The following is a 14,104-nucleotide window of genomic DNA, read 5'->3' on the forward strand; positions in this document are numbered from 1 at the left end:
GTCCGAAAGGGAATTTTGTGTACATCAGAGTTAAGAAAACAACATTTAAGACATGAGCAGTAACAATGACATTGAATGCATAGTAAACAACAGTATTTATGAGAGAAACATCTGACAATAAATATACTAAGAGAATAATGTTTAAGACTTGTTTAGATACAATGCTACTTACAATCATGAACAAAACTGTGTGCATATATCGTGTAAAACAATTGATTCCTATTTCTAAACACTACATAATTTTATATTTCCAATAGTATATTATCAAGCTTGTAAATGAAAACGGCTTCAATCAAAATGTGTATTTGGATCCTAAGAAGCAGTCGTAAAATATTGGAGGTGTGTCTGGTTTGACCAATCACGTATCACTAAACATGATATCATATCTAAATTTAGATTACTGACCTTCACCCTGCGCATTTCCGTGCTTGTGTTGTCATTGTATTGTTAAGGAGCTATGTCTTGTTTTAAGTGATTCTGGACCAGTTTCACGTGTGATGCTTCCCGTATCTATAACACTAGTTAGCTGTGTTGTCCCCAGAGCCGCTGTCCCTGGCATAATATCCCATCATAGCTACCGCCGGTTCACAAGTTGGAGTCGCACGAGGGTTAGTGTACCCTATTTTCGATGGTCTAACACACACTGTCAAGACAGATTAATGGACAGCTCTCGTCGTTTGTCAAGTGGTGAACCGTGCGGAGATAATACTGAACATATAGATGAAGAATATCCACGGATTATGGAACGACTGCAACAAGTTAATTCGCAAAATCTCACCGAGGCAGAAAGAGCGATACACGAACGACACGTAGTTGCCATGGAGGTAGGTACATGGATCTAATCATTCGTGCAGAGATGGTTTAAGACGGCGAAAACCATGTCCAGATTGAACTGAAGATACCGTACTTTCTCTTTTAAGGGTACAACCGATACCATATTTTGTATATCTGCCTAGATGGTTTACTCAAAACGCAGGGAAGTGTGCGAGCTTTTAACTCGATTGATTGTTTGTTCAGTGCGATACGTTAAAAGAAATGTTTAGCTGTTGTCGTAGACTGCTACGGCCTGGTGCCTGACAATAATTAAAGAACACAAACAAGTACAATAATTCTGAATTTTCAAAATTATCCAGATGTCTGCCATCCAGTCTGTCATGTGTTTTTGTTTCCAGACAAAGAACGATTTCTATATCGACCCAGCAACCGGTTATCAAGTGATGACCAGTCTCGCTCACCTGAAGAGGGGGTCCTGCTGCGGGAATGAATGTCGACATGTAGGTTTCTGAGTGATAGTTGTGTGACGCCGTATCCCAGTATTTTCGATATATCAAGGACCGCCTCCGTGGTGTAGTGGTTAGAGCGTCGCGGAAGGTCGCGGGTTCGATCCCCGACCGCGTCAAACCAAAAGACGTTAAAATATGGTAATTGTTGGTACAAATGGGTACAACAAGGACTGGTCGGCTCGGAGTCAGTATAATGTGTCTGAGTGGGGTATTCATGCTTCACTGCGGCATGGTATCTCAGTGGGCTAGCACTATAAAACCAGCTTCAGTCTGGGCTAGTTCAAGCAGCCGCACATACACATACACACGCATGCACGTCGTCATATGAGCGAAATATTCTCAAGCACGACGTAAAACCCAATTTCACCTCACCTCACCTTCGATATATCAAGATGACGTGTAAATATTCCGAGTCCGAAAAGAAAAACGAATGAATCATAGCCAATGACGTCACAATGTCTGTCTGTGCACGTCAGTCCACCTTTATGAGATATAAATATATAGTAAATGAATGAATGAGTTGGTATTGTTTTATGCTTATTTTGGCAATATTCATGCAATATCGCGACAAGGACACCACAGCGACCTATACACACTGTACCCATGTGGAGATTCGAACCAGGGTCTTCGGCGTGACGTGCGAACCTTTTTTCCACTTGTGCACCCACCCACCCAACCCAGTCATCAATACCCCCAACAGCCATCAACACCCCCACACTACTACACGTTCGCGACAACCCCGGCCAGGACGTCGCATCCGGTGAACTCTCAAGGTCAGTCAGAGATTTCTTGTGTGGTCAGATATTGGTCAAGATCACACTGAAACAATCTTCTGTGAAGTTGTCTTCGCGCGGAGAGGACCCTTATCGCCGAAGCCGGGGCCAAGTGGTTAAAGCTTGTGCTCGTTGCTCCTCTGTAAATTCGTAAATTGGCAATGGGAAAAACTATTTTTCTTTTATCGTATTTGCCATTTGTGAAGCGTTGATTGTTATTTTACGCCATACTCACCAATCGTCCAGTCACTGGGCGGCCACCTGACTAACCAATGATTGATATTGCAAGCCGTTGCTTGCCTGGTCTCTCAAGCCATTCAGCTGCTTCTTACGACAAGAGGGCGGTGGGGGAGTCTAGTGGTTAAAGCGTTGGCTCGTCACGCCGAATACCCGGGTTCGATTCCCTACATGGGCACAATGTGTGAAGCCCATTTCTGGTGTCCCCCGCCGTGATATTGCTGGAATATTGCTAAAAGCGGCGTAAAACTAAACTCAGTCAGTCTTACGACAAGCCACAGAATCTATAACTGTTTATTGGCAAATTTGTGGCGACGGGATAGCACAGTGGTTAAAGGGTTTGCTCATCACGTCGAAGACCCGGTTTCGATTCCCCATATTGGTACAATGTGTGAAGCCCATTTCTGGTGTCCCCCGCTGTGATATTGCTGGAATATTGATAAAAGCGGTGTAGAACTAAACGCACTCACTCACTATCGCCGAAACCCGATCCCACATGCATCGAGTTGTGTCCCCTTGGTTTCTATGGGCATTGCTAAGGTTAAGCACCCTGCACAGGTACATTTACATATGCAATCTCCACACAGTAAGCGCCCACGCCGTCAAATGTACTTTTAAATGCTGTTTCACTGTTTTGTTTCAGTGCCCTTACAGCCATACAAATGTCCCAGATGCCAAGAAGACGAAGATATTCAACGGGTCTTTCTACGTATGAGTTGAACTTGTTGCTGTGTATAGTCGCCCTATTTGTGTGTGCCTTCAGAGCGTACAAGAACATTGCCATATGTAACTGAGGAATCAAAAAGAGTCCACGAATCCGTCACTAAGGAGGAATATTACGAATGTAATAACAAACAGAATATATACTGAGGGAAACAAATAAGGATCACAGGAAAATGCATGCGTTCCTTTAATATTTTCCAGGTTTCATCACCAACTTTGAATAGCAATGTAGCGATGAAAACTGGAAAATAACAAAGGAACACTTGCATTTTCCTGTGATCCTTTATTTATTTCTCTCAGTATATGACAAATGTGTGTGTGCGTGCGTGCGTTTGTGTCTGTGTCTGACTGGCCGCTTGTACGTGAATGAACTAAAAGACATTGTTTTGCCAGATAAATTAGGCACCCTACCAGATTCCAGTGTATGTGCGTGCGTGCGTGCGTGCGTGCGTCTAAAGATCATTCAACAAGGTTAATTGACGAGTATAAGGTTATATCTTCTTCAAGTAAAGAATGTATGTGGGCCAAATACATCCAGTCCCTTTTGTAGAAGACGAGCAGGCAAGTGAAAGGAAGTTAATTAATTATTGTCATGTAATAGTCATCGCGCCTGACCACCCGATCCCGTTAGTCGCCTTTTACGACGAGCGTGGATTACTGAAGATCAATTGTAACCCGAATTCTCACGGGTCCCAGACGTAAATACTGGCCGTTGTTATAGGTTAAAGATACTTCCTGGTTAAAGATACTTCCTGGTCCGGTAGCCGTTTGCTTGATCTGTCTGTATGTACTTCTTATTTCCTGAATACAAAAGAAAACAGAATAAATAATATTGTTTTTTCTTTTCCATATGCAGACTTCCCATAGCCAACAGGCAACATGAAGTCAAAATCACACATGTTTGTTTTCGGATGTAGATATGAACAAGTCTCAATTTTAAATTGTATTTTATATTGTAAACAGACCGACCCACGTCGGAACACGTACGTAAACATGCTGTCTTTAGATACATTTAATGTGGTTTGCGCAAAAATAGAAGCACCTTTGACCACTTGGAATCATTCCTTTACAATGCCGCCGTGATTGTAGATAGAGGCGGAGGGGTAGCCTAGTGGATAAAGCGTTCACTCGTCATGCCGAATACCCGGGTTCAATTCCCTTCATGGATACAATGTGTGAAGCTCATTTCTGGTGTCCCCAGCCGTGATATCTGAAATATTCCCCGGCCGTGAAACCGCTGACTCCATTGCTAAAACCGGCTTATGCTGTATCTATCTTTTTAATCCATAAAAACACTTTTGATACAACATGGAAGCATGGTATTTTAATATAGGTATATGCTTATATGTCTCGCTTTTTAACATACCGATAATTTCTGATAGTGTTGGATCTGACCATTATAATCAGGAACAGGGTGTCCACAAGGCAGTATTTTGTCTGTCATTTTGTTCAACACAAAATCTTAACTCTGTCAAAAGTATTTAAAAAAAAACGTGATGAGGTCGAAGACTCGAAGTACCTTTTTGGATTCTCTTATAATGACAGATACGAGTCGGGATACATCTTATTCTTCAGACAGCACATGTTTATTGTAATATCACTCATGTCGAAAAAAGAAAATACTTTTTGTTTTCAATGAGAATTTACGATTTTTGTGGTGAGTGAGCAATCTGTCATCCAAATCACGGCGGTCTAGATACACGCGAGTCTTGTGAAGGAGTGAGTTTAGTTTTACGCCGCTTTTAGCAACATTTCAGCAATATCACGGGAGGGAGACACCAGAAATGGGCTTCACACATTGTACCCATGTGGGGAATCGAACCCAGAATCAGTGTTTGTGAATGATTTTAATATTTCATGACATGGTAATAATTTGCACACTGTTGAAAGACCATTACAAAATTCATAAAGGGTCACTTTGGAATGGATTTACATTTTCTCAGACCAAGACAGTAATCATTCCTTTCGAAAATATAAACCCCACAATGATACGGAACTGTTTTAGATGGTACTCCAACTGAAATGGTAAAGAAGCCAGATATTACTGATTTTTTTAGACAACCATTTGACGTGTTTGCCACATATTAAATATCTAAAACAAAATTGCCAGAAGGCTTCAGATTTGTTTCAAATTCAAAGTGGGGAGGGGATTAGACAACCCGTCTCCACTTGTATAGGTCGCTAGTACGTTTCGAATTGGACTATGACTCCATTGTTTATGCTGGAGAATGCCTGTAAGAATAATTTACCAATTCACCACCAAAGTCTCAGACTAATTTCGATATTTCACAGCTTTGCAATGATCTTGCTTCTGGCCAATGCGACATTGTGTTTTGCTGGTTGACTCATTCTACCAAACACCAAAAGTGATCCGTTCTAGAAAGAGAGAGGGGGGGAGGCATTCAACAGGACTGACGTTCAAAGGAGTCCAGTCAACAGTTGTGATGACGCCAAACCTTGGCCAAGAACCTTTCATTAAGAGGGTAACTATTCGTCAGATGGAGAAGGAGATGACAGCTTATTGTTTTTGAGGAAGCACAATGTGCCTTTTAAGCCATTGTATAGTGTTCTGTTCTGTTAAAAGACCGAAAACCCTGGAAATTACATCGAGTTGTGCGCAGAACTTGTGTTCTTTTCGGGTCTTGATGATGAGCAAAAACAATCTGATTTTGGCTCTCTGGTCGTCAAAAAGGCACGTTTAAATTATTTAAATCTCCTTTTGTAAGATCGTTTCAAGGGCACACTACTCCTATGGGTTATTGTGCCTTCACAAGTTAAAGAGCCATTTCAGTTTGCTATCGTCCTAAAAAAAATATTAAGATGGGGAGTTTTGCGGTCTAAAGGCAATCAGGTCCTTTAACGAGTTATGAAACGACAACGATTTCGGGAATTTTTTATGTATTTTTCAGAAGTTACCCTACAGTGCGTTTGACACAAGACATCATGTGTATTTGGTTCATGTTATTTGAACAATTTCACTTTATTGCTACAGTGTCTTCACAATTTGCCATCGTTGGAATGTAAAAGTCAATGCCCATCCATCAAACAATAATATGATATGACGATACTAAAATATGATAAAACAACCAATGACAATGGCTCCATTATTGATATTCTTATCACAGAGTCATTAGATTCAAAACAGAAATAAAATAGACATAATAATCTAAATATTTATAAATTATTTCCAATTTTGCAAACAGAGCTCGTAAAATCTCCTTTTTCGAAAGATTGAGGATAATCTTCATTTTCTGAAAATATCAGCATTCCATTATCAAGCTGCTTTCAACGAAGGCGTTGACAGCATCATCAGCTATGCGTCCTCTTGTCGTCTTGGGAGTCTTCATGCTAACGAACAGCGGTACGTTGTGGTTTTGTTGTTACAGTTTCTTGATGTTTTGTTGTTGTTATGTTTTAAATCGTGCGAGTGCGTGTAAATCAGATACCGTTGATTTTCATTTGAATATTTCCATATTGCGGAACTATACCATAATCGTATCGTGCTTAATATCATTAATGGAATGCAACAACGATTGAGTCGCTCCAGAAAGTGAAATATATTTTAACTGTTTAAAGAACGAATAAACTTTTGTTTTTTGTACTCTTTAACCATTACATATGAAAGACTTGTGGTTAGTCTTAAGCGGAACACCAAATTCATTCTTAAAAAAATTCATAAAAATAGATTTGGTTCCATTCCATACGAGAACCGTGGAAATCCGGGTTAGAATTTGGTGTCTTCAGCAAACCATGCTTGTCCTTAGGCAGCTAAAGGGATCGAGTTGTTCGGCTTGCTGACTTGGTTGACACATGTCATCGTAACCCAATTGCGTGGATCAATGCTCATGCTGCTGATCACTGGATTGTCTGGGTCAGACTTGATGTTTTACAAACCGCTGCCATATAGCTGGGATATTGCTGGGCGCGGCATTAAACAACAAACGAACAAAACAATCCATAGGAATTCTGTGTTCATTTTCTGTGTGTTTGCTTGGTTTCATCTGGCCATGTGTACTGATGGCAGATAGCCTGTCTGGTAAAATGGACAGCCATGCCCAGAACTAGATCGTGTTGCACAATTTCTCAAACATATACTGAACCACAAAAGAAATGTCGCACTGATAGCGGTTTCTTAAAGCACAGACTGTAATTCATTCTAATGAACAAACAAAACGGAGGATTGAGTTCAAACTTGACAATTATGGTTAACACATTTTCGGCAATCAGATTTAGAGTTCAAACAGACAAAATCACCAAAAATGGTACCATTAAGATACCCCAAAATCAGTATTGTGTGTGGCCTCTACGGGCATCGATGAAAGCATTGCATCGCCTGTACATGGAATGAATTAGCCGGTTGATGAAGGCCATAGGCACTTAGGGTCCATACTCTGTGAAATGCCTGACCGAGTCCAGCAGCAGTTATCGGCCTTGGGTGGCGGTCATTCAGTCTTCTTTGAATCTCGTCTCAAAGGTGTTCTATTGGACTCAAATCAAGACTGAGTGCAGGCTATGTAGAGTTACGATGCCATGCTGTTTTAGGAAGTCCAATGTTACTCTGACAGTGTGGGCACGAGCGTTGTCTTGCTGGAAGATGTGATTTTTGTAACGTCCAAAATGTGTTACAACGTGGGGTTTTATTACTTGGTCAATATAGCGAGCAACTGTCACGTCATTTCCTCATCCTGGACCGAGATTCTGGAACACCACGGTGTCATCTGGTTCAGACCGATTGCACCCCACACAATGATGTTTGGACCACCCCACGAGTCTCTTTCAGCAATACACTCATTGGAAAACAGTTCCCCACGCCTTCACCATACTCTCACTCTGCCATCGACTGTCGAAACACAATATCGGCTTTCATGAGAAAAAAACATAGTTCTCCATTGTCGATAACGCCAATTTCGATGCTGAGTTGCCCATTGCAGTCGGTTTGGGCGGTGATGAGCGGTGAGGACAGGACTACGATATGGTCTGTGACAGCAGAGGTTTCTTCCGCGCAAAAGCCGACGCACTGTATCGGCACTGATGGGTCTGTTGTGAGTCCCAATGGTGTGGCGTGTTGTTTCCGTCGCTCTGGGAAGCGACCCTGCAGATGGTGGCGCACAATATGTCGGTCTTGACATTGTGATGTTACTGAAGGTCGCCCTCTGCGTGGATGGTCTTGGATGCTGTTCGTGACCCGATACCACTCCTGCAGTCGGTAGATTGTCCTAACATGAACATTAAAATGATTGGCAGTCTGGTCAACTTGCAATCGTCCAAAGTCTTGGTTCCTCTGATCTCTCGTAATTCGTACCATGACGATTGTGTCAAAACAAAAATGATTTCAGGCGAGTTTGGGACTCGCTTTCATTGGTACGGTTGTCACGATATGCTCCTGCATTTTCATTTTCACGAATGTCATACGGAACATTTTACCACGTCTGCCTTTTAAGGTGCGTTTGGTCAATAAGCTTTTTCCTCAGAAAACACACTGATGTTGGTAATAACTGTCAATTTGGATTGAAAAACATGTTCACAAAACGATACAATCATAATAAAAACACCATTTTGTAAGAACAAAATCTTGCATTTGGTTTTGAAAAGCGACGTTTTTTTGTGGTTCAGTATATATAGAAAGCAGACCTGGCAGCCTATCGAAATAATCGTACAAAAACGACATAGAAACCAAATCATTACCTTAGTCCTGTAGCCCGAAATTCTACGAATAAGGGGGCGGAGGGGTAGCCTAGTGGTTAAAGCGTTCGCTCACCACGCCGAAGGCCTGGGTTTGATTCCTCTCATGGATACAATGTGTGAAGCCCATTTCTGGCGTCCCTCGCCCTGATATTGCAGGAATATTGCTAAAAGCGGCATAAAACCCAACTCACTCACTCATTGGCAAATGTAATTGAATGTGGTCGTATAGAATAAAGTGAACTGCAATACCTTTTCTCAATTTCTTTCAGTATCAGATGCATGTGTCAATACCCCTTACTGGAGAAAACGGGGCTGGTTGACGAGCGAGTCCCCCGCAAGGATTAGGGAGGTATTCCATAGCAGCTCCAAGCAAGGCATTGACCTGTGGGAACAACTACCCTCAGCATGCAGAACAAGTGTCGTCTGTTTACCGGTGAGAACCATTCTCATAGGGAACGACCATTTTGTACTTTAGGGGTTGGGGCACAGGCCCTCGTGTGTTTGCGAAGATTAAAGATTTATGAAAAATATATATAAATTTGAGATGACCCTCCGACTCGAAATGCTTCACAGTACATTATGATGTGTAGTACTGTGAAGCATTTCGAGTCGGGGGTCATCTCAAAAACAATATTTTATTCATCTTTAATCCTCGCAAAGACACGAGGGCCTGTTGCTTGGGGCGAGAGTCCAGGAGAAAAATGCAATATTTTATACCACGATAAATAACTGTTTAACTTCGTGTCCTTGAATATTGAAAAAGAAGCTTAAAACCAAATTTACACGTACCCGCGGCTCGATCCATCGCTCTTTGCCACCATGGTTATCGTTACGCATTGTTTTGATTTAGGTTTAGGTTAGCTTGTCTGGGTAGCTAGGCTTTTTCACGTATTGAAAATATTACGCTGACTTTGATGTTCACACAGCATTGAGATTATCTGGTACTATGTAGATATTTCTGGGTAGCCTTGTGGTTAAAGCGTTCGCTCGTCACGCTGACGTGACCCGGGTTCCAATCCCTACGTGGATACAATGTGTGAAGCCAATTTCTGGTGACCCCCTCCGTGATATATATATATATATAGATAGATAGATAGATAAATAGATAGATAGATAGATAGATAGATAGATAGATAGATAGATAGATAGATAGATATCCCGTATTAGTTTGTCAGTTAGTGTGTCACTAGTCTTTTAATTAAAAAATCGGCGCTCCGGATCTAAGTGCATTAACACTTGCAAGCGTTACGATCATAAGGCATTGCTAGATCGTTACATACCATTACTGGGTGTTCAGGTCGGTATTCTTTCGGTAGTAAGCACTTAAGGAGCGAGTGTAATCTTGTACTGACTTACTGCTGGTGTTAGTGAGCTAAACTAATACCTATGTTTATGTTTTATGCCCCTTTTCCAAGTTATCCTTTTAACCAATTTCCATGGCGTGCCTAGTTTAGGCCAAGTATCTTTTTGATGTGAATCAAGTAAGTTACTCTTTAATCCTTGGTTCGAGGTGTCCAGAACTAGATTCTTTGTAAGTGACGACATTGTATATATTTAGGCTTCCTGTCTTGGCTGATACATGTCATCGTATCCCATTTCGTAGATCGATGCTCATGGTGTCAATCACGGGATTGTCTGGTGCTGACTCTATTACTGGGTTTAGTTTTACGACATCCATCACATTCACTCAAAGATGACTGCATCAACACCTACACAACACCGTGGACGACATCCATCCTATCCCTGCAACGACCTCATGAAGAGTGAGTGAGTGAGTTCTTCAGCGTGAATAGCGGACACTTTAACCATTAGGCTACCTCGCCGCCCCACGACAATCAAGGGATGCGGGACACCATTTCTGCACAAATATCCAAAGGAGTAGGCTCATGGAGAGTGAATGAACATGGTTTGCGCTGCTTTTAGCAATATTCCAGCAATATCACGGCGGGGGACACCAGAAACGGGCTTTACGCATTGTACCCATGTGGAGAATCGAACCCGGGTCTTCGGCGTGACGAGCGAACGCTTTAACCACTGGGCTACCCCAAAGCCCCCATATAGTTGGAAAATTGCTGAGTGCGGCGTTAAAACAACAAACAACCTACCTTTCTGAGTGAGTGAGTGAGTGAGTTTAGTTTTACGCCGCATTCAGCAATATTCCAGCTATATGGCGGCGGTCTGTAAATAATCGAGTCTGGACCAGACAATCCAGTGATGAGCAGCTTGAACATCGATCTGCGCAACTGGGAACCGATGACATGTGTCGACCAAGTCAGCGAGCCTGACCACCCGATCCCGTGAGTCGCCTCTTACGACAAGCATAGTCGCCATTTGTAACAAGCTGAAGACCTATTCTACCCCGGATCTTCACAGGTCTCCTACCTTTCTGACCTTAAACGACGCCGACCATTACTGCGAGAGTATCCATTCTATCTAAAACTACAGAGGAACAGAGTCTCAATCTGTTAAATATGGTGTAACTGATCATGATCTGCCGCATGTTCATCCAATCCCCTTATGCGCACACTTCTTGAAATCTTTTAAATCAGCTGTTCGGATATCCGGCTGATTTCAAATCCTGACTTCCCCACATGGGTACAATGTGTGAAGCCCTTTTCTGGTGCCCCCGTCGTGATATTGCTGGAATATTGCTGAAAGCGGCGTAAAACCATACTCACTCACTCATTTGTACCTGAGGGATGAACCATCAATGAACTCACTCACTCACTCCAAATCCCGACTAACACCTTTGGATAAATACCACCCACCAAACAATGTGACGCGTGAAGATCATCAAAACACATGTCATAGTATCCGTACTGCGTAGATCGATGCTCATGATGTCAATTACTGACTTCTCTGGTCCAGACTAGATTAGTGTGGCATTAAATTAGCTGGTTTATTGCTGGGTGCGCCGTTAAACGGGTTAGAATTGGTCTTCAGTAACCCATGCTTGTCGTCCGAGGCGCCTAACGGGATCGGGTGGTCAGGCTCGCTGATGTGGTTGAAGCATGAGATGGTATCCCAATTGCGTAGACTGATGCTCTTGCTGTTGATCACTGGACTGTCTGGTCCAGACTCGATTGCTTACAGACCGCCGACATATAGCTGGCATATTGTTGAGTGCGGCGTAAAACTAATAAAATGATAAAGCCAAAATTTGGTTTGTTTGCTGTTCGGTATGCGTGTATGTGTTTTAACTGTCCTATCCCAAAACTTCACTAACGATAAAGCCTGACATGAATGTTTGCAACGGAAAGGGAGGTAACTCTAAATTTCATTCCCTCGATAACGATGACAGTATGCGACGTTTAACTCCCACTACAGTCACTTCCGATAAGCTTGCAATGATCTCCACAAGATACCACTACTTAGATATATAGGTGGAAAGTCGGTCATCTGAGATTAAACTGTGTAGATGGTTCGGCTACACAATCGAGCGTTGATGGAGTGTCAGCCTACTTGGAACAGAAGCATCAAGACACAGACTTGTTTCATGTTCATATCATTCACAGTAAATCCGTGCAGATTTGAGAACTCATGCTTGTCGTAAGAGGCGACTAATGGGATCGGGTGGTCAGGATCGCTGACTTGGGAGACACACGTCATCGTATCCCAGTTGCGATCGATGCTTATGCTGTTGATCACTGGATTGCATGGTCCAGGCTTGATTACTGTAAACGTACTATTACTAGTATTTATAGACCGCCGCCATAGAGCTGGAATATTGCTGAGTGCGGCGTATAACTGAACTCACTCACTCACTCACTAATATCTGAAACACCAAACCATCTAAATCATATAACAGTATGTTCGTTTTTCCTTGCTGACCATCCTGCTTTTGTGTTTTCTGTTCATAGAAAACGGGCACAAAACTGCCCTATACCCTGCAACGGAAGCGCAAACTGCACTTGGAGGCTTATCCCTTACAGAAACCAAGGTAAGTAGTTTATCCTTTGACCAAAACCGAGACAAATAAGAGTCAGTTTGCTCAGAGTTCCGTATTTCGTTACCAAAGAAAAGGTTCAATTTGGATGACAAATTTATTACCGAGTGCGTGAGTGACAGAGTGTGGATGTAAACCACTTTAGCAATATTCCAGCAATATCACAGCGGGGTACACCAGAAATGGGCTTCACACATTATATCCATGTGGGGAATCAAAGCTGGGTTTTCAGCTTGAAGAACAAACGCTTTAACTACTAGGCTGCATAAACAAAAAAAAAAAAACCCGTGTAGGCAATCTTTTGTATCTACTACCTTGTAACTTTTAAACTTTGTCTGGTCCAGACTGTATTACTTTTATGGTCAATACAGTGAGTGAGTTTAGTTTTACGTCGCTCTCAGCAAAATTCAAGCTGGAGCTATATGGGGGCGGATACGATGACATGCGTCAACCCAGTCAGCGAGTCTGACCACCCGATCCCGTTAGTCGCCAAGCGTAGGTTACTCAAGATCAATGCTATCCCGGATCTTCATTAATTGTGTATGACAACAAAACATTGATATTTTACACATCTCACACACGGAGTCGTTCAATAGTTACTATTATCAGCAAAACAATTTCTTTAAATCCCTTGAATTTTTTTTTTTGTTAAATGGATAGGGTGTAAGGATGTGTGAGAGTTAGACTAATATTGAGAGTAAAACCGGGCATCGAACCCACAATAGGTTTCCTTAACGCCTGAGCTGATAAGTGAAGGAGTGAGTGGGATTTTACGCAAGGTGGGGAATCGAGCCGGGCCTGCCGCGTGAAAGCCCTTTTCTGGTGTCCGCGATGGTATTGTTGGAATATTGCTAAAAGCGGCGTAAAACCAATAAACTCACGCTGAGGATTTGTTTGTTTGTCTATAACTGATCGTCGCACTCAGTGATATTCTAGCTATATGACGGCGGTCTGTAAATAATCTAGTCTGGACCATACAATCCAGTGACTGACATCATGAGTATCGATCCATCGACCGGGATCCGATGGCATGCATTGACCAAGTAGCGAACCTAAATAATATCATAGTCTTACAGAATAAACTCTCTTTGGGCTGAACAAGGGGATTCCGTTAGTCGGGTCTTACAACAAGCATGGGTTGCTGAAGACCAACTCGAACCCGGATCTTCATCATGGCTGTAGCAATTAAAAACGACGTACTGATGTCATTATAGGACTGGTTTCATTGTAGTAACCCACAATAGGTTTCTGTGACTTTCTTATATCCTCTGGGGCGGTGGGGTAGCCCAGTGGTTAAAGCGTTGGCTCGTCACGTCGAAGACCCGGGTTCGATTCCCCACATGGGTAAAATGCGTGAAGCCCATTTCTGGTGTCCCCCTCCCGTGATATTGCTGGAATATTGCTAAAAGCGGCGTAAAACTAAACTCACTCACTCATTTTATCCTCTCGTATGTGAC

At 42.4% G+C, this 14,104-nt stretch overlaps 1 protein-coding gene across 1 annotated transcript; it reads left to right on the plus strand.

Moving 5' to 3' along the window:
• Positions 1-411: 411 nt before the first annotated feature.
• On the plus strand, positions 412-3,846 carry LOC124275893. Its single transcript, XM_046711578.1, has 3 exons — positions 412-824; positions 1,173-1,274; positions 2,937-3,846. The coding sequence occupies exons 1-3, from the start codon at positions 498-500 to the stop codon at positions 3,006-3,008; spliced, it is 501 nt and encodes a 166-aa protein (XP_046567534.1). The 5' UTR covers positions 412-497; the 3' UTR covers positions 3,009-3,846.
• Positions 3,847-14,104: the final 10,258 nt, after the last annotated feature.

Source organism: Haliotis rubra, unplaced genomic scaffold (assembly GCF_003918875.1).
Source record: "Haliotis rubra isolate DU_JTF1 unplaced genomic scaffold, ASM391887v1 Scf204, whole genome shotgun sequence".
NCBI classification, from domain to species: Eukaryota; Metazoa; Mollusca; class Gastropoda; order Lepetellida; family Haliotidae; genus Haliotis; species Haliotis rubra.

Coding starts and splice junctions, on each gene's coding strand:
- LOC124275893 (XM_046711578.1), top strand. CDS start 498: ATGCTTCCCGTATCTATAACACTAGTTAGCTGTGTTGTCCCCAGAGCC. Junction 825..1,172: donor GACACGTAGTTGCCATGGAG/GTAGGTACATGG, acceptor TTTTGTTTCCAG/ACAAAGAACGATTTCTATAT. Junction 1,275..2,936: donor GCGGGAATGAATGTCGACAT/GTAGGTTTCTGA, acceptor GTTTTGTTTCAG/TGCCCTTACAGCCATACAAA.